The 19,871-nt window shown below is 42.2% G+C and overlaps 1 protein-coding gene across 1 annotated transcript; it reads right to left on the reverse strand.

Annotated features, from left to right (window-relative positions):
• Positions 1-11,147: 11,147 nt before the first annotated feature.
• On the reverse strand, positions 11,148-16,958 carry LOC135213370 (golgin subfamily A member 6-like protein 7). Its single transcript, XM_064247350.1, has 3 exons — positions 16,259-16,958; positions 15,850-16,041; positions 11,148-11,191 (listed from the first exon to the last, which is right to left on the reverse strand). The coding sequence occupies exons 1-3, from the start codon at positions 16,956-16,958 to the stop codon at positions 11,148-11,150; spliced, it is 936 nt and encodes a 311-aa protein (XP_064103420.1).
• Between the last annotated feature and the right edge of the window lie 2,913 nt (positions 16,959-19,871).

A 19,871-nucleotide genomic window follows, 5' to 3' on the forward strand; every position in this document is an offset into this window, starting at 1 on the left:
TCATCTGATTGCTCAGAAATTGAAAACGACACAGTTCACCTTTGTTGATGTGGCATACACTGGATGCGTATTTTGATCACTACTTGATGGGTGGCGGCATACAAAAATTGAGGTGTGTCCGTTATTTTTCTATCAAACTATTTTTTTCTCTGCATTTTATGCTGTAGGAAAAGTATACTAGATGACTGAGAAATAGAAATAATGAGTGAACAAATGGCGTTACTTCCAAAATAGACCCACCCTACTGCAGCTCAAGACGTAAGAGAAGAAACCCATTTGTATTGGTGATTCATGACAAGAGTTTAAATTATGAGACATCGGAGAATTCCTCTCACAACGACCCTCCCTCTCGTCATATTTTAGTATGTTAAGACAATTTTCTTATCATCTGCTTCGTGTCCACAGTCCATTGTAGATTGCATAAGTAAGAAGCGTCCGTTCGTCATATATGATGCCACTGATTTTTTTTACCCTTGCATTGTCCCTTGGTAAGAACGCTCTGAAAAGACGGGCACAACGTCAACATTCTGTTATGTTTTTATTGTCATGGACATATATCTGCATGATTGCGATTTTTTTTTTCGCATATATATATATATATACTATTATATATATATATATATATATATATATATATATATATATATATATATATATATAATGTAGCACGAGTGAACGCGTGCTTGAGAATATCACAAAATCCACATCCACTTAAAGGCGGGGCTTTGAACAAGAACTTTCGTAGTTTTGTTCTAAATTTTCAAGTATATATATATATATACATATATGATAACTTGATCACGAAGTATATAAAACGTGATGCTATGTACAAATAAAGGTTTTTTGCCACGAAGGAAAAAATGAAAAAGCGAGATAGCTTTTCATTTTTTCCTTCGTGGCAAAAAACCTTTATTTGTGTTTGTGTGTGGAAATGAGAATCATAAATGCCAACCAACAGAACAAAGAGCTGAAAATGCAATAATGAAAATTATCGGTCTAGACTGGGCGTTGAGGTGGATGGAACACGAAGAGGAAGACCTAAGACCAGGTGGAGAGATTGCATTAGAGATGATATGAGGGGGAAGGGAGTACGGGAGGAAAGGGCACAGGACAGAGGTAGATGGAAGACTCATTAAAAACGGCGACCCCGATTAGGGATACAGCTGGGAAGAAGAAGAAGAAGAAGAAGAACGGTCTAGATGGAGAAATTCATCATGAATTCATAAGAATGACCAGACAAACTGTAGTATACCTATGAGGCAGATCGCTACCTATCAGGTGGAGAGCCAAGAACTGAGTGACTTCTTTCTTCTTTCTTGCTTCTTCCCAGCGTGTTCCCATTTTTTATATGGGGTCGCCGTTTCGGATGAGCCGTTTCCATCTATTTCTATCTTGTGCTTCTCCCTCATCAAATTCCCTTCTCATGTAATTCTCCTCTCACACAGTCCTTCCATCTCTTTCTTGGTCTCCCTCTTTTTCTTCTTCCTTGCACCTCCACCCCCATAGTATGTCTCCCAGCGTGGTCCTCATCTCTCCTCAACAGGTGTCCATACCATCTCAGCCTCCCCTCCTGCACTTTCTTTGATACTTCCACCACCTTAGTTGACCCCCTTATGTAGTCATTTCTGATCCTATCCACTCTTGTTACCCCAGACATCCACCTAAGTCATTCTCATTTCTGCCACATCCATCTTCTTCTGCTCTGCTTTTCTCATGCTTGCTGTTTCCGTACCATACAGCATTTGCTGTTCTTACCACCGTCTTGTGAAATTTTCCTTTAACCTAAGCGGCACTCTTTTGTCACAAAGAACTCCCGAGGCCGCTCTCCAGTTGTTCCAGCCTGCCTGTACCCGATGTTTTACTTCTTCTTCCATACTTCCTCCAGCGTTAACAAAAGATCCCAAATACTTAAACTTATCAACTCTCCTTATTTGCTCTCCACCAAGCTGAATACTTTCTCTATCATCCCCCTCAGTGGTGGTACACATATATTCTGTCTTGGATCTACTTATTCTCATTCCTCTGTCCTCCAGTACTTGTCTCCATCTTTCCAATTTCACTTCCAGATCTTCCCTGCTCTCTGCACACAGAAACAATATCATCCGCATACAATAGTTTTCCATGGTACTTGTCTCCCTTACTTCCTCTATTATAACATCCATCACTATGTTAAAGATAAATGGGCTCAGAGCCGACCCCTGGTGTAATCCTACTCTCACCTCAAAAACCTTCTGTCTCCCCAACACTGCTCCTCACTCTGGTAAATACATTCCGGTACATCTCTTGTATCAATCGCACATACTTCTCTGGCACCATCTTCTCCCTCAGGCTCCTCCATACCTCTTGTCTCGGGACTCGGTCATAAGCCTTTTCAAGGTCAATGAATACCATATGTAGGTCCCTTTGAGCCAAGAACTGAGTGACACCAAACATTAAAACAGACCAGGTAAACTATAGACAGCAGGAGTTTGATCGAAGTCGGGGCAAGCTTCCTAATATAGGTACAGTGATTCAGCTATTGTTAATTGATGAGGTAAGGTCACTGTTTTCTTCCATTCTACAGTTATATTCTTTCAGTTTAGTAAAGTAAATTAAAGTATACCCTTATTGTATTGTATTGCACGCATTATGTGGCGAAAAAGATGGACTTATAGTGGACTGTATTATATGCTTAACGTTGTTACTTGGTCAAAAACCGCTAAAAGCCTTCCGTACCAACTCCACAAAACTCCCTTTGCGGTTTCTAAATTACGATATCTCTCAACCCAATTCATTATTAACGAGGATAATACACCAATATCATTAATGAATAGTAGCACAATTAAGTACTTTCACTTACTGAGCAGTCCTTGTACTCATGAACTCAGATCATAAATCGCTATAAGAGATACGACGAGAGGTACGCGCCCTCTCTCCTCTCTCTCTAAATGTTGCGAGTACTCACGGGTTGATTTTCAGACCTTGGAGGACCGCCTGTGTTATCTCGTTTCTAAAAGTTATTTGCATAACCTTAAAGTATTGAACACAATAAAGGTTTATCAGATCAATTTATATTCACCATCCACAAAACCAAACACAGGAAAAACGAAATAAATCGAGAGATATTGAAACGCATTTGATAAATGTAAAGTTAAAATTAATTTAATAACTAAAAGTTAAACATATCAAAGAGTAATAACATATAAGGGACAAATGAAATTAATCACTCGAGGGGAATTGTAAATCAATGGCACTCAAATGAAACAAATTACGACAAAATTCAAAAGAATCAGGGCGGGCAATCGCGCCTTTAAATCACACCACACATCACTGCACAAGAATAGATGTCAGGTCAACTCAAAAGTTGAGCCAAGAAGCTGTTCGTTCCGTCCTACATTCGGGTTTTGTTGGGGAAAAGAGAAAAGTTATTCAATTACCACGAATGCAGAACTGATTACAAGGTTTCATAAACATAAAAAAACTTTACAATAATTATCAAGTTCGCTGTCAAAAATAAATTCCAAATATAATAGTGTGCAACTTCAACATATTTATTAAATTGTAGTGAATTAATTGGTGGTGTGTGTCAGTACAATTTTGGGCGATATCACGCACATACAGTGTACTACGACATACGCATACACCCCCACCCCTAGAGGGTGTGTATGCGTATATAAGGACAAATGAATTATCATAACTAAAAAACAGTAATTATACTTCGTTACTAAAACGTCTACTGACGTTTATGTCAAAAGACTTCGTTTTTGTGTAAAACCATCTTTTTGGTGCTAAGAGCACCACAGGTATACGTACTAGAACATAGCAAAATCAGATAAAACAATGTTAAGAGTGTCATTCTCGAGTAGATGTGGTTCTTTCACCCTTATTATGTCATGCAATGTAGACGTACATATCTTTACAAAATATATGGGCATGCGAATACATTTGGTTTTCACATGAATACAAATACAGCAACATAGTTCCTGTCTGTCGATTACCTGACAGACGGCAATACGCGGTGAAAATCAATCAATAATTTCTTATGCGACAGACACTAATACCTATAATAAAAGACAAATAGCACGGAAACAAGTGAATACACAAAAACATTAGAAAATAAAATCGTTGTGAGAGGAATTCCTCACACATTACATAACAGCGTTATTCTTTCAAGAAATGTTTTATTTCAGTTGGACACTGTATCCATGGAACTATTACAAAATAGTCATTGTAACTTTATGTATTTTTTTTTTTTCCATTATCGCATCTTGCTTCACAATTCCATGAGAGAAGCGCCCTCATGCTTTCGGAGGATTTGAGGGATATATGTTTTCAACACGGTTCTCCCACAAGATCCTCCACTTCGTTTTTTGTGGCGGGGGTTGTTGGTGTTGGGGGGGGGGGGGGTGGGGGGTGGGGTGGGGGAGGTATTCTAGTTCAAAGAGCTTTGTTTCAGAGTCTCAACCGTTTTCCAAGTGTTCATTCGATTGGCTGTTCACATGGATCTCGGCTCGAGTTCATTTCCATGGGTACGTCTGTGGAAGTACCTATAGGCGATTGGCTGGTCCTGGCAAGCGTGTTACTGCTGTTGCTTAGGGACAGAGATCTGTTTTTGGAGTTTGCAGTAGACCTGGGTGTAGTGATCAACTTTGAAAGGCCAGATCTCATGCTCAAGCAGAGGGTTGCGTATCTGGGTATGCTGATAAACAGCAGCAGCGAGGGTCTTCCATTTGGATTCGTGTATTGGCATGTTCAGAGAGGCAGTGCAGAAGTTCCTGTCACAGCAGGAACAACCTGCTTAGCAGTAGCGTGTCATTCTGGGTCACCTGTCATCATTGGAAAAGATAAAAGATGGTTCCTAATGGGCAGATGTATCTACACTCCCTTTAGTGGAGGATGAAGAAGGATTGGTCTTGAGTGGGGGACCCTTCCTGATCTCCTGTGCCTTTGTCAGAGGAGGTGAGGAGAGATCTAGCTCGGTGGTTAGACGACAGAAACCTCTTTTTAGGGGTGCCATGTGGCACTCCCCCTCCCGAGGTGGCTTGTGTTGTCAGACGCATCAGCTAAAGGATGGGGTGTAGCTACACCTGGAAGAAGTGCGTGTGTGTGAACCAGAACAACAGACACGTACACTCCAATGTCTTGGAACTCAAGAAGGCAGATTCTTTTAGCCCACAAAGAGTTTTGGGACTGGGTGGTGGTGGGGACTTCTATGGTGTCCATGAGGGTATTTCTACAGAAGCAATCCGCGGTGGCTTAGACTATGGCAATTGACTGATTCCTATGTTATTTTGAGTTACTGTACAAGATTTAAAAGTAATATCCATTCGGGCGGCTGTAACTAAGCAGTAATTGACCTTTGAAAGTTACATAATAGCCGCACCAAACTCAAAGGTTATATTAAAGTTTAGTTCCAACCAAACGAACAAAATATTCCTTACAACCCTTGTAAAGCAACTAAAATAACATAGAAAAGGTCAATTGCCATAGTCTAAGTCACGAAGAACGGTTCCTATAGGAAGGTACCAAGTATTCGTTACGGTGAAGGCAATGTAAACACAGCGCCATGTTTAAATTCCCCAACCACCACGGAGCCATATGTTCACTAAGGGGGGGGGGGGGGGTGGGGGGGGGTAACGCACAGAGGGTGGGCGGGGTAAGGTGGAAGGTACGAGTTGTCTTAGCAGCACCCCACTGAATAGAACATACCTTGACGCAACTTTCGGCGAAAGCCTAACACTCACTTTCCTAAAACATAATAATTACGAATAATGTTTGGACCTTACCTTAAAGGGGTGGAGGGTACACAGCAGCAGCTGCTTTTAAGAATGCGTGGAGGCGGGTCTTGGGTTCCTCAAAATGCAGCTTGAAATAAGCAACAGCCAAGTACCCGACGAAGTTATACATTCTCCGTATCTTGGAGTCGACTGAATGGGGGCAAAAGACCTGCTTTCTCAGGGAGGCCATGTCCTGGCAAAAAACCGATTAGTCGATCATAATTACCTGAGTAAAAGGCAGAAAAAATCTTTGTAAACTCATGTAACAATTGTTACATGAAGTTGGCAAAGAGTTCCTGGTGAGGGGCTGGGCGAGCGTGAAGTAGATGCAGCAGTGGATGTCATGGCGGCAGATTCAACAGTGTTGGAGTTCTACAGTTAGGAGGTGGTGGCAGGAGGCCAGACCGTAGAAAACAGGTGGGAGAGGTGGAGTAGTAAAAATGCTTTGATGCTATTGGTTGAGGCAGGGTGGGGCTGAGGTAAATGAACAAGCACTTAACAAGATAAGTTGGGCAAATGTTAAGGGTAATAAAAGTAAATGGGTAGTTAAGGAACTAAATGTAAATGTGGGATGGGTTTCAAAATATGAAATAATACAAATACATATATAACGGCCCAGGAGGGGGTGGGATTTAAGTCCTGGGTGGTAAATGTGTAATAGGGCCTATAGTTGTTTTAATAAATATAAAAGACCAAAATTAAACATAGGTTAGCATATAACAAAACTAAATTAAACTTGTAGGGGATGTTGCCTGACAGGGGTGGGGTTGGGCCTGCGGTAACCCCCCTTAAAGAACCAAACCAACCTAACATAACCTAACCTAGCAGGGGAGTAACCTTACCTAGTAGGGAACTTAACCTAGTAGGCAATGTTGCCTGACCAGGGGGATTGCCCCCACCAGTACCCCCCCTTAAAGACCTAACCTAGTAAGGAATGTAAACCTAACCTGAACCTAGTAGGGGGATATTGCCTTGACCAGGGGGCTTCGCCCCCCCGCCCCTACCCCCCGTAAAGGCCCCTAACCTAACCTAGTAGGGAACATTGCCTGACCAGGGGGGCTTCGCCCCCCGCGTACCCCCCTAAAACCAAAGGCCTAACCTAACCTAGTAAGGAACGTAACCTAACCTAACCTAGTAGGGAAATAACTAGGGCCTAACCTAACCAAGTAAGGAATGTAACCTAACCACACTAACCTAAACTAGTAAGGGAATATTGCCTTGACCAGGGGGGCTTCGACCCCCCGTACCCCCCCTTAAAGGCCTAACTAACCTAGTAAGGAATGTAACCTAACCAACCTAACCTAACCTAACCTAGTAGGGAATATTGCCTGACCAGGGGGGGGGGCTTCGCCCCCTCGTACCCCCCCTAAAGGCCTAACCTAACCTAGTAAGGAATGTAACCTAACCAACCTAACCTAGTAGGAATATTGCCTGACAAGGGGGGCTTCGCCCCGCCGTACCCCCCCTTAAAGGCCTAACCATAACCTAGTAAGGAACGTAACCTAACTAACCTAGTAGGGAAATACTATGGCCTAACGTAACCTAGTAAGGAATGTAACCTAACCAACCTAACCTAACCTAACCTAGTAGGGAATATTGCCTGACCAGGGGGGCTTCGCACCCCCCGTACCCCCCCTTAAAGGCCTAACCTAACCTAGTAAGGAATGTAACCTAACCAACCTAACCTAACCTAACCTAGTAGGGAATATTGCCTGACCAGGGGGCTTCGCCCCCCCTTCGCCCCCCCCCTACCCCCCCCTTAAAGGCCTAACCTAACCTAGTAAGGAATGTAACCTAACCTAACCTAGTAGGGAAATACTAGGCCTAATGTAACCTAGTAAGGAATGTAAACCTAACCAACCTAAACTAACCTAGTAGGGAACATTGCCTGACCATGGGGCTTCGCCCCCCCATACCCCCCCCTTAAAGGCCTAAACCTAACCTAGTAGGGAAATACTAGGCCTAACGTAAACCTAGTAAGGAATGTAACCTAACCTAACCTAACCTAGTAGGGTGGGAATATTGCCTGACCAGGGGGGCTTCGCCCCCCCACCGTACCCCCCTTAAAGGCCTAACCTAACCTAGTAAGGAATGTAACCTAACCAACCTAACCTAACCTAACCTAGTAGGGAATATTGCCTGACCATGGGGCGGCTTCGCCCCCCGTATTTCCCCCCTTAAAGGCCTAAACCTAACCTAGTAAGGAAATGTAACCTAACCAAACCTAACCTAGTAGGTAACCAAGTAGGGAATGTTAACCTAACCTCCAACCCCCCCCCCCCGGCCCCACCCCCCCGACCCCCGGTATCCACCCTTGAAGAACTAACCAACCTAGCCTAACCGGGTAACCCCCTTCAAGGAAGTAAAATTAGTAGGTAAACCAACATATAACAAACTAACCCTAAGGGTAGTTGCCTAACCGGGGGATGGGATTCGGCCCCCAGTAGGTAAATGACATATAAAAACCTAACTTTGATGGGTGTGGAAGTGTAAAATGTAAAAAGTAACCATACATAACTGCATAATAGTAAGGAAACTGGAAGGGAGGTGTAAATTGTAATGTCTGTAAAAGTGTATAATGGAATATATTTAAATGTAGGTTTTATAAAAAAAATAATGGCAAACTTTAATCTAGATATTGGTATCAGTGAGAAATGCATTGTAAATGGTGTAACGTAAAGAGCCAGTCGTGAATACTGGAAAGGGGAGGGATTGACTTGTGTATAAATGATAGGGAGTGTGTATGTAATATGCAACGCAATGTGCAATTTCACGTAACAGGTAGGTATCGAAACGTCCTAAAACTGAGTTCTATATCAACACGTAGGCATTTTTAGGTTGTCTGTCCTCAATTATAACATAATATTTCAAGTTATATATGGTGAAATGATTAGGTAGGGATATTTCAAAACAGTTATTTATACAAATACTATGGAAAAATGAAAAGGAATAAACACTAGAATTCAACATAAAACATGTTTAATAAACAAAATTAGGTAAATGACTTTTATGTAACTCAACGTATGGTTACCAGCCAGGGTTCCCAGATGACACCACTACCAACCAGCCAAAGTCTACCATGAAACCAGCCAAAATCCCGCCAAATGGAAATCCAAACCAACCCAAATAACCGGCAAATATATGTGCGTTATATTTATCTTTATAAATGTATATTTTTTTTATCATATATATGCTTGTATAGCGGCATCATAGTTTTAGTTAGATAATATAAATAAACTAATATAAGAATACCAGGAAAAAAAAAAAAAACGAGAATGAATTGAAATTTGAAATGAGGCTCGTTCTCTGAGAATCCGGCGGCCTGTTTTGTGGTCGTCTGGTGTGTGTGTGATTTTTATTTTAATTCCATCTACATATTTTGCTGAAATGTTACCAAGTTTTTACTGAAAAACCTATTCAAATTCCCCAGATTTTCCTGAAAACCTTCAAAAATTCCCAATCTGGGGAGTTATTTCCTCAAACGTGGGATCAGTGTTTAGCTCAAAAATAGAAAGTATTTGAAAACCAGCCAAAATACCACTAACCAGCCAAAGTGAATTTTTTACCCACCAAATTAGGAAAAAAAGCCAAATTTGGTGAGAAACTGCCAAATCTGGGAACCCTGTACCACCCAATCCTTCACTCAGTCCGGTAGCAACGTAGGGGTCATACTGTAACGGTGTTGGCTAAATACATGTATCCCTCCCGTAAACCCCCATTTCTTTCCTCACTAAGCAGTCTGAGTTTAGGCCAAAAGCTCCCTTACAGTTAGCGCATGCGTAGTAGGATTCAGTGTTGTGGTAGTAGTAGTAGTAGACGAATATGGATGTGGAACGGCTCCACTATCGCTAGTTTTGTTATCTCTTATTTCCGCCTGTATTTCGTGTTTTTGAAAGTGATAAATGTGGGAAATACCACAATAACACGGCAAAATCACCCCCAAGTGGTTTCTCCCCACCCAAAACCCTGGTTCCCACTGGGGGTCCCCCTTACCGTAGGATAGAGTTAGGGTTTTGTCCCCACCCAAAACCCCGGTTCCCAATGGGAATCCCCTTTACCGTAGGATAGAGTTCAAAGGTAAATTAGAGTCGTCCGAATAAATATTACTTCATATTCTTGTTCAGGGGTTGGGGGGTAAAACTGCATAGAAAAACCGCAACTGCCATACTCTGGGCCGCCGCGGATAGGTACACTAGATCTACCTCGATGAGCAACAACATTACGGTAGTGGCATAAGTCAATAATGGAGGTGGCTTGTGTCCTTACAGCTGTGGCAGGTTGGCAATGCAAGTGCACGAGTGGGCAGTAACACAACTACAACTCAGTGGAACTGTCAACCAGGTACATTCTGGCATCTCAGAATGTTGTGGTAGACAAGCTCAGTCACCAGAGCCAGGTGATAGTGACAGAGTCCCTACACCAAGACATTGTGGAGAGACTCTTCAAGATATGGGGAGTCCCAACCATGATCTCTTCATGACCCGGTACAACAGAAAGTTGCTGGTGTTCCACTCAACTGTGCTGGACCTATGGGTTGTAATGGAGGATGCTTCCCGGCACACAGGAGACAACTTAAAGGCTTATGCCTTCCCTCTGTTTTATCTGATTCATCAGATTGACTACCAGTGGCTACACACCGAGTGGTTACTGAGTCTGCTGGCTCTGTTATCTGAAGCTCTAAGAGAGATTTTCCCTTGGCACAACCTCCTATGGCCAGTTGCATGTCAAGAGGTATCACCAGGCAGTGGAAGTGCTGACACTACGCAGCTGGAGACTATCTTAGCATCTCCTGCGAGTGAGAGGGTTGTTTCTTGGCACAGCGAATAGAGTCTGAATACCTGCAGAAACCCCATCATCCAGCTCAGCTGTGAACAGATACCATACTGGAAATGGAAGCTGGTCCTCTGTGATTGGTTGGTGGAGTCGATGGGACATCTCGACAGCCAGAGCCTCTCTTCAGCCAGTAGCGGACTTTCACACCTTTCTTCCACGAGAAAATCTCACCATGTTGGCCATTATTAAGGGCTACAGAGCAGTCTTGGCCAAGTCATTCTGTAGAAGGGAATAGACCTCTCGTCCTCATGAGAGATCTTTATATTTCTGAGATGTTTCGAACACTGTCTCCCACCCAGGGAACTCAGGCCCTCCAGTGTAAGGGAAAATTTTCAACCCTTTTCTCCCCTGTACCCTTTCGGGCATTTGTAACTTCAGTAATGTACCCTCTTCACTGTATAACGTGGAAAACAAAACTAACCCAGAAAAACATTCCATTGTGTATATTTGCAAGTATTGTACAGAGGGGAAGTAAGTACATAACTCTCCAGACATAACCAGAAATATTGTAAACATAAAAAATTACATAAAAAAATAAAGAAATTTTTTTATATTTATTTACCTCTGGACATTCAGTAAATTTTCAAGGTTACAGTAATAAGCTGCAAAAAGAAAATATATTATTATTACATCAGCTGCAAAGGGAGTTCATGAAATGGCTGAAACTGTACCCATTGACAGACTCTTGGCGTACTACCCGAGGTTGAAGACCCCTGCTCTAGTGGGACGGGACTCTTGGCTTAAGGAGCCGAGCTCGTATGTCGCATGAGCCATTGAGAGAGTGTCACCAGACAGAGATCTGACTCTAAAACTGTCTTCCTCTTTTGCCCTGGCTTAGGTGAAGAGAGTAGGCGAACTTCATCATGGCCTTTGATGCTAAGCACTCTGGGGGATGGGGATCTGTTAAGCTCAACCTGACTCCAGATTCGAGCCTTTTGTTTGAGTGCAATGGTTCCTTATCAAAACTAGAATGAAATTTAAAAGATTTGCAATGACTCAAACCGCCAAGGAGACCTTGTTGGGCATAACACAGCCTATGTATGGACTTGACGTAAAATCAGCTACAGATGGTTTCACGTTATTTTAGCCAAGATGTTCTTCGAAATGTTTGATTTAGAGCCTAAGGATTTGCAGCCCAATGTTGTTCGATATAACTTTGATATCGAGAGGATTGCAAATATCAAGAAGTCTTTCTAGAAAGAATGAAATACATTTTTTCAAATCCAGATCCCAAGAAGAAGCTGAATGGAATGCTGATGGCTATTTTACTAAGGTATGTCCCTAGACAGATCATTAAATTCACGACAAATGAAAAAGGATTTCATGTCACATACAAGAGGGCGCCATCAAGAGCCACGCCCTCACCTGTCACAATTAGGCTCTATCCTGTGACAGCATTAGCAACACCACCACCATCATTGGCAATGCCCCAGACCCAAGAAGACCACGTTTGCTGGAAGCCATCCTCATCCTTGACAAGAAGTCCTCTTTGAATACTACTCAAGAGGCCTTCCTACTCCCTACTAGCATACGAGAAGCCTAAACCAAGACGACATGGTATTACTAAATAATACCACACTAGATACGACCATCAACAAGACACCCAGATCAAGAAACACCAGACTATATACACCAGGCATAACGTCACACAGCAACAACTAGCCAATGACAATTCGGCAAGAAGTGACATCATGCAACCGCCTCCTCCAACCAATCAGAATCCTACACGGAGAGGCGCCCTCCTTCCCTTACGATGGTCTGAGTGACTTCTGCAGCGTCCGCGTAGGACCCACCTCTGATCTTGAGGCAGCAGCTGAAGCTACCCAGTTAGTCAGTTAGAATTCGCCGATAAGGGCCCCATGCTGTGCAACACACTATATATACCGTAGGACTCCGGCAAGAATCAGGCCTCACGACATCGCAAAGCAAACCACCAGAAAACTCTTAGTCATCACACACAGATTAAGGCTAGGATACTTATGCACCTGGCAAATGATTGGGAATGAGGGCAGGTCACGTCAGTACTGTGACCGAGAGGCAATCCAGCCCCTTGAGCACTACCTACTAGACTGACCAGAGACTCAGTCTCTCAGGTCACATCTGACCGAAAATGAGCTGACACTGGCAAGGCTTCACCAGAACACGTTTTCTTAAGCAACATAGGGACGCATGGAAATCTCTTGATGTCCCGCCCACCTCCCAGGTAAAAGAGGAATCTCACAGTAAAAATCACAAGGACACGTGGGAATCTCCAGATGTCCTGCCCACCTCCTAGGAAAAAGAATACTCTCATTGTAAAAAAAAAAAAAAAAAAAAAAACCCCAAAAAAAAAAAAAAAAAAAACACAGAAACACACGGGAATCTCCTGATGTCCCACCCACCTCCCCAGAAAAAAAGAAATCTCTCATATTTAAAACTGAAAATGAACCACCAAAGTCTGCACATAGCTATGCACAAACCCTCTACTTCACTTTAGCACAATTCAGGAACACAGTTTGTTTGCCACTGCCAAGTGTGAAAATATATCTTAAGGAACATATGTATAAATGTGAGTAGGTGTGTATCTGTACTTCTGATTCATAGTCGTCGTGAAGAGCGGTTGATATTCGAGGCGCATAATTAGTCTCTCTCTGTCTGTCTCTGATGGCCGTGTCTAGTGGGGGACTAGGGTCATCTTCTCACTTCCGTTCATAGTTGGTATTCTTCAAGTTCTTTAAAACACATCGAAGTGTAAAGAATACTCTATTCTATCTAAGTATTTACAAGTCGAGACTCATCTTAGAGGTATGGATTCTTTGAAGGATTCTTGAGTAGATGGGAGATCGAAAGAGAGTGAATACAAAGTTCTCAATTTGATCTTAGGAAAAAGTGATATGTATAAACTAACATACACACATGACTTTTGAGGTCATGAGAAAGAATAATGATTCAAGGCCTTGATCTAGATTCTCATGGTGTGGCGGGATCACAAGCTTAAAAAAACAAGTGGCAAATCCCCCCCACATAAACCTAATAAATCCAGCAGCCAAACTCACCCTCTGTCACACTTTCCTCTTTACACAACAAAATACACGCAGAATTATTGACCTATAGCTAAAAAAAAAAAACAAAAAAAAGCACAAAACACATGTACTTACCAACCACTCTAGTTACTCCAGGCTATCCTGTGCTGTCTGCTGGTCGAGGTTACTAGAACACTAACAACCACAAGACAAGAACTAAGAACCACAACACCACAACCAAAGACCACAACCCCTTAACTATAACAACAACCAAGGACCACAACCCAACAACCAAGAACCACAACAACAACCAAGGAACACAACCCCAACTCGACAACACAGCAAACAACCAAGGAACAACCACAACCCAGCAAACAACAAGGAACTCATCCACAACACAAGACAACTGCACAAACAATTACTAACAAAAAAAAAACACAAAAAGGCAACACCCACACCCAGTAACAACACCAAACTTAACAATAACTAACAACAACAACAACCCCTATAATAATCACATACAACCCTCAGGAACTCATGCATAACTCAACAAAAACCTCATAGCGCAACAACCCAACAATACAGGCACAACAACTCTTAAGCAACAATATCAAACTAAACAAAACAAACAACAAATCAATAGCACAACTCAACTGACTTTCAATTCCTTCAAGACTGCTGCCAACACTACTATCACCAGCTCTCACCAAAGACTGACCAAAAACACTCACTCAAAACACAGAACTCTAACATCAACAGCACCAACAGACAACCCAGAACTCTCCAACAGCCAATCCAGTCGTTAACCATCCAACCACCAATTACTCTCTCTCTCTTTCTCACACACACAGATGTTGTCAAATGGAACTCCATAACTCCTCCATATTTCCTCCCTCGTTACATTTGACAACGTCTCCTTACACTCACAACACCCACACTAAATAGCCTTCCGCAACACCCACGGATACTCGACGCAGGTCCCCTGGATCTTGTTTGAGGGCCCTCATACACACTCTCAGTTACACCACCATCAACTTCTCCCAGACCACTTCCAGTCAGACTACCATTACTATCTCCCTCACTACCATTCTCCCAAATCTCATTCACTATCTCATCTACCCCTTCCAACTCTTGTCCGAATATCTCCGTAACTCTGCAACCAAATCACTTACTTCATTTACACCCCTGCCAAACCCCCGAAGAGACTCATTCATACTGCCAACTACATCCTTACCACCTGATTCCCTTCCTGGTGAAACTTCACTAAACCCTGACAATTCAAACCCACATACGCTATATGTATCATTCCTCCTCTCAAAGTCATCTGTATTACACGCCTTATCCACCATTTTTACCCTAACACTAACCCCTCTATCATGCAGCTCACGTTTCTCCCTTTCATTCTCTTTCCTTATCTTCTTCCGCTTTCTTCCATACTCAACCAACACTAACTGCCGATCTTCTAGACCCATTTGCTCACTGATGCTCAGCTCACATTTATTCACCCCAAACCACTCTCTCAACACATTCTCCCGAACGTACTGCCACACACTAGAGGACCCACCCAACTAAATCCCCTTAACACCTAGTTTCCCGAATTCCCAGCCAGACTCATCCTCTCTTGCCTACACACATTCGCCACATGACCTTCCATTCCACATTCAGCACACTTTACACATCCTAGCGTAATGCCCCTTCATCCCGCAGTTGCTGCAAACCACGTTCATACGGGTACCCTACCTGTCCACACCTATAACATTTAATATCCCTTTCTTTCTTACACTCGCTCACTAAATGCCCCATTTGCCCACACCCATAGCATGCTCCTAACGCCCACCGACATTCACTCTTCCTGTGTCCTGGCTTACCACATTTATAACACTGATCTGCTTGCTCACAGCTAACTGACCCTACTCTTCCAACACTCGCACTCCTATCTCTTTTTGGGCTAACTACACTCACGTTACTTGCCCTAATGCTCCTATCTACCACTCGCTCTGCCACTCGCCTCGGCCCTTCCAAAACTGCCTCCCTATAGCTTTTAAATTCTGGTATAACCTCAGCTACTTCAGTCCTAAAACTAACATTCCTACTCTCTTTCATACACCTATCTAACTCGTAATCCTCTACTATTTCTAAAATGTCGTTCCAGGTCAACCTTTCATTCGTCCATCGCATTTTCTCCTTACGTTTCAGATTCATAAACTCATATATACTCCCTGGTACAGTTGCCAACAACTTTCGCACTAACTCCTTACACTCATTTATCCCTTCGTCCCCAAACTTTTTCCTGGCTAATTTTTCTAACCTATAGACATACATTGACAATGACTCACCAACATTCATTCTTGCCTCTTCATAATCTTGCTTTTTCCTATATCTAATGCTACTCTTTATCCTCTTTGCCTGTTCTACAATCCTGGCTTTCACACTCTCATGCGGCACATACCCTACACTCATCATTACCCCATACATACTCAACAAAAATCCCATCAAAAAGCTACCTAACTCTCTGGCCCAGACTCTCTTGTTATCCCCATACTTTGCCTCACAATATCTCTCATATTCCCTAAAAAAAGTCCCCTATGTCCCTACTACCATATTCCTTGTATTGTGCAGATCGGGGTACCTCTCTCATATACACAGCCTTTCGTACTTCCTGCTCACTCTCACTCTCACTTTCGCTACTTCCATTCTGACCCCTCTTTCCCTCTTCCGAATACAGTGAGTCAACTTCCACACTCGCGTCCATACTCCTGATTATGCCCCTCTTACCCTTCTTCTTTCTATCTACCCGCTTCCACTCACCACTATCTGAATCACTCTCAGCCCTTTCCCCAATGTATTCAGTCCTAGTCTCATCCTGTCCATCACCCTTACCAACCTTCTTTCCCTTAGGCTTTTTCTTTTCCTCAGCCCCCTTCTTATCCTTGTGCGCAGGTTTATCCTTATCCAGTGTCTTCCCCTTCTTTCCCTTACCTATCACAACCAAATCACCTTCGTTACTCATACTCTCATCCACTCGCTCTTTCACTTCCTTTACCACTCCTGGCCTGTCACAAGACCCGGTAGGTCTACCTCCTACAGCTCCCTCTCCCATGAATTCCTTCATCATTTCCTGCATCATCTCTTGCACTGCATTCATCATTATCCCGAATTTTTCGTCCATTTTCTCAACCATTCTCTCTTCTCCTCCTTTCATTTCCACTTTAACACTCCTTAGCATTACTCTCATTTCCTCTAAGTCGCTCTTTAGCTCTTCACAGTCTGCCCTCAACCTCTCATTCTCCTCTTCCAATCTTCCCTTAGCTTCCCTCACCAACCTCAGCTCCTCCTTCAGCCTCTCTATCTCCTTCAACCCTTCCATCCTCACTTTCTCTACCAATCACACAATTCACTACCCCAATTGCCCTGCAGCTGCCGCACCAACAGTCCCTGTTCGGGCACCAAAAAAATAATTTGGCGGGATCACAAGCTTAAAAAAACAAGTGGCAAATGGCAAATCCCGCCCCACACATAAACCTAATCAATCCAGCTGCCAAAATCATCCTCTGTCACACTTTCCTCTTTACACAACAAAATACACACAGGACAATTGACCTATAGCTGCACAAAACAAAACAAAAAACACAAAACACATGTATACTTACCAACCACTCCAGTTACTCCAGGCTATCCTGTGCTGTCTGCTGGTCGAGGTCACTGGAACACTAACAACCACAAGACAAAAACCAAGAACCACAACACCACAACCCCACAACTATAACAACAACACAACAACCAAGGACCACAACCCAACAGCACAACACCCAAGAACCACAACAACAACCAAGGAACAACCACAACCATGCAAACAACAAGGAACTCATCCACAACACAAGACCACTGCACAAACAATTACTAACAAAAAAAAAAAAAAAAACACACACAAAAAGGCAACACACACACCCACTAACTACACCAAACTTAACAATAACTAAGAACAACAACAACAACCCCTATAACAATCACATACAACCCTCAGAAACTCACGCATAACTCAACAAAAACCTCATAGCACAACAAACCCCCCCCCCCTCTTTTCTTCTCGCAACGTTTCGTCCTTAAACCCAGAAGGATATCGTCTGGCAGGTGTTGTGGGACTGAAAATCTTGCATTGTTGTTGTTAGGGATTAGGCCAGCCTTGTGCTGGAAGGGGCTCTTGCTCCTAGAGTAGCCGTAACTGGATCATCTGTAAAAAAAAAAAAAAAAAAAAAAAAAAAAAAAAAAAAAAAAAAAAAAAAAAAAACGTGCTTTGGGCGGTTAGCTGTAGAAATAAAAGAGGGTGACAACTGACAGGCAAGATTGCAACCCCTTTGAACCTTATGGTAACCATCAGTAGGATGGAGGAGAGGGCTGAGTAGGAAATGGAAGTGAGTTTTTGTTTGAGGAAAAGATGGCCTTAAAAAAAGAAAAAACTATCGACTCCTAGGAACAACATGTATATGTGTGTGTAGTATCTAAATATATGGCAATTTATATCAAACAGAAATAAGAAAAATATAGAAAAATTTATATATGTAATAGAATTTTACGTACAAAAATGGAAATGCCATCTTATTGTTTTCCATTATAAAAAATATTGTTATGCTCTGTATAATAAGTCAGGGAGGAAATCTCAAAATTATCGTGTCCGCTCAGGATGTGTTGTAAATACTGAATCATCATTTTTCTTATAAACAGGTGCCTAATCAGTTCACTGAGTCTACATAACCAAACTCCCATTATGGAGGAGTTATGGAGTTCCATTTGACAGCGTCTGTGTGTGTGTGTGTGTGTGGAGAGAGAGAGAGAGAGAGACAGAGAGAGAGAGAGAGAGAGTAATGGGTGGTTGGATGGTTAACGATTGGATTGGCTGTTGGAGAGTTCTGGGTTGTTTGTTGGTGCTGTTGTTGTTAGAGTTCTGTGTTTTGAGTGAGTGTTTTTTGGTCAGTCTTTGGTGAGAGCTGGTGATATAGTGTTGGTAGCAGTCTTGAAGGAAGGTTGAAAAGTCAGTTGAGTTGTGCTTATTGATTTGTTGTTTGTTTTGTTTAGTTTGATATTGTTGCTTAAGAGTTGTTGTGCCTGTATTGTTGGGCACAACAACTCTTAAGTAACAATATCAACTAAAGAAAACAAACAACAAATCAATAACACAACTCAACTGACTTTCAATTCCTTCAAGACTGCTACCGACACTACTATCACCAGCTCTCACCAAAGACTGACCAAAAACACTCACTCAAAACACAGAACTCTAACAACAACAGCACCAACAGACAACTCAGAACTCTCCAACAGCCAATCCAACCGTTAACCATCCAACCACCAATTACTCTCTCTCTCTCTCTCTCTCTCTCTCTCTCTAACACACACACACACACACACACACACAGATGTTGTCAAATGGAACTCCATAACTCCTCCATAATGGGAGTTTGGTTATGTAGACTCAGTGAACTGATTAGGCACCTGTTTATAAGAAAAATGATGATTCAGTATTTACAACACATCCTGAGCGGACACGATAATTTTGAGATTTCCTCCCTGACTTATTATACAGAGCATAACAATATTTTTTATAATGGAAATAAGATGCATTTCCATTTTTGTACGTAATTCTATTACATATATAAATTTTTCTATATTTTTCTTATTTCTGTTTGATATAAATTGCCATATATTTAGATACTACACACACATATACATGTTGTTCCTAGGAGTCGATAGTTTTTTCTTTTTTTAAGGCCATCTTTTCCTCAAACAAAAACTCGCTTCCATTTCCTACTCAGCCCTCTCCTCCTCCTAGGCTGAGTCTCACTACTATATAGATTTCTATCCTACTGATGGTTACCATAAGGTTCAAAGGGGTTGCAATCTTGCCTGTCAGTTGTCACCCTCTTTTATTTCTACAGCTAACCGCCCAAAGCACTGTTTTTTTATTTATTCATTTTTTATTTAATTTTTTTTTTTTTTTTTTTTTTTTTTTTTTTTTTTTTTTTGTTTTTTTTTTTTTTTTTTTTTTTTTACAGATGATCCAGTTACGGCTGCTCCAGGAGCAAGAGACCCTTCCAGCACAAGGCTGGCCTAATCCCTAACAACAACAATGCAAGAATTTCAGTCCCACAACACCTGCCAGACGATATCCTTCTGGGTTTAAGGACGAAACGTTGCGAGAAGAAAAGATGGGGGAGAGAGAGAGGAGCAGAAGCCCCTGAGGAAGAGGAACCCAGAACGAGCCATTTAGTATCCTTTGTCACTT

This window comes from Macrobrachium nipponense, chromosome 42 (genome assembly GCF_015104395.2).
Source record: "Macrobrachium nipponense isolate FS-2020 chromosome 42, ASM1510439v2, whole genome shotgun sequence".
NCBI classification, from domain to species: domain Eukaryota; kingdom Metazoa; phylum Arthropoda; class Malacostraca; order Decapoda; family Palaemonidae; genus Macrobrachium; species Macrobrachium nipponense.

Coding starts and splice junctions, on each gene's coding strand:
- LOC135213370 (XM_064247350.1), bottom strand. CDS start 16,958: ATGGAAGGGTTGAAGGAGATAGAGAGGCTGAAGGAGGAGCTGAGGTTG. Junction 16,042..16,258: donor TAGCGAAAGTGAGAGTGAGA/GTGAGCAGGAAG, acceptor TGATGAGTGTAG/GGTATGTGCCGCATGAGAGT. Junction 11,192..15,849: donor GGACGAAGGGATAAATGAGT/GTAAGGAGTTAG, acceptor TTCTTTTTGCAG/CTTATTACTGTAACCTTGAA.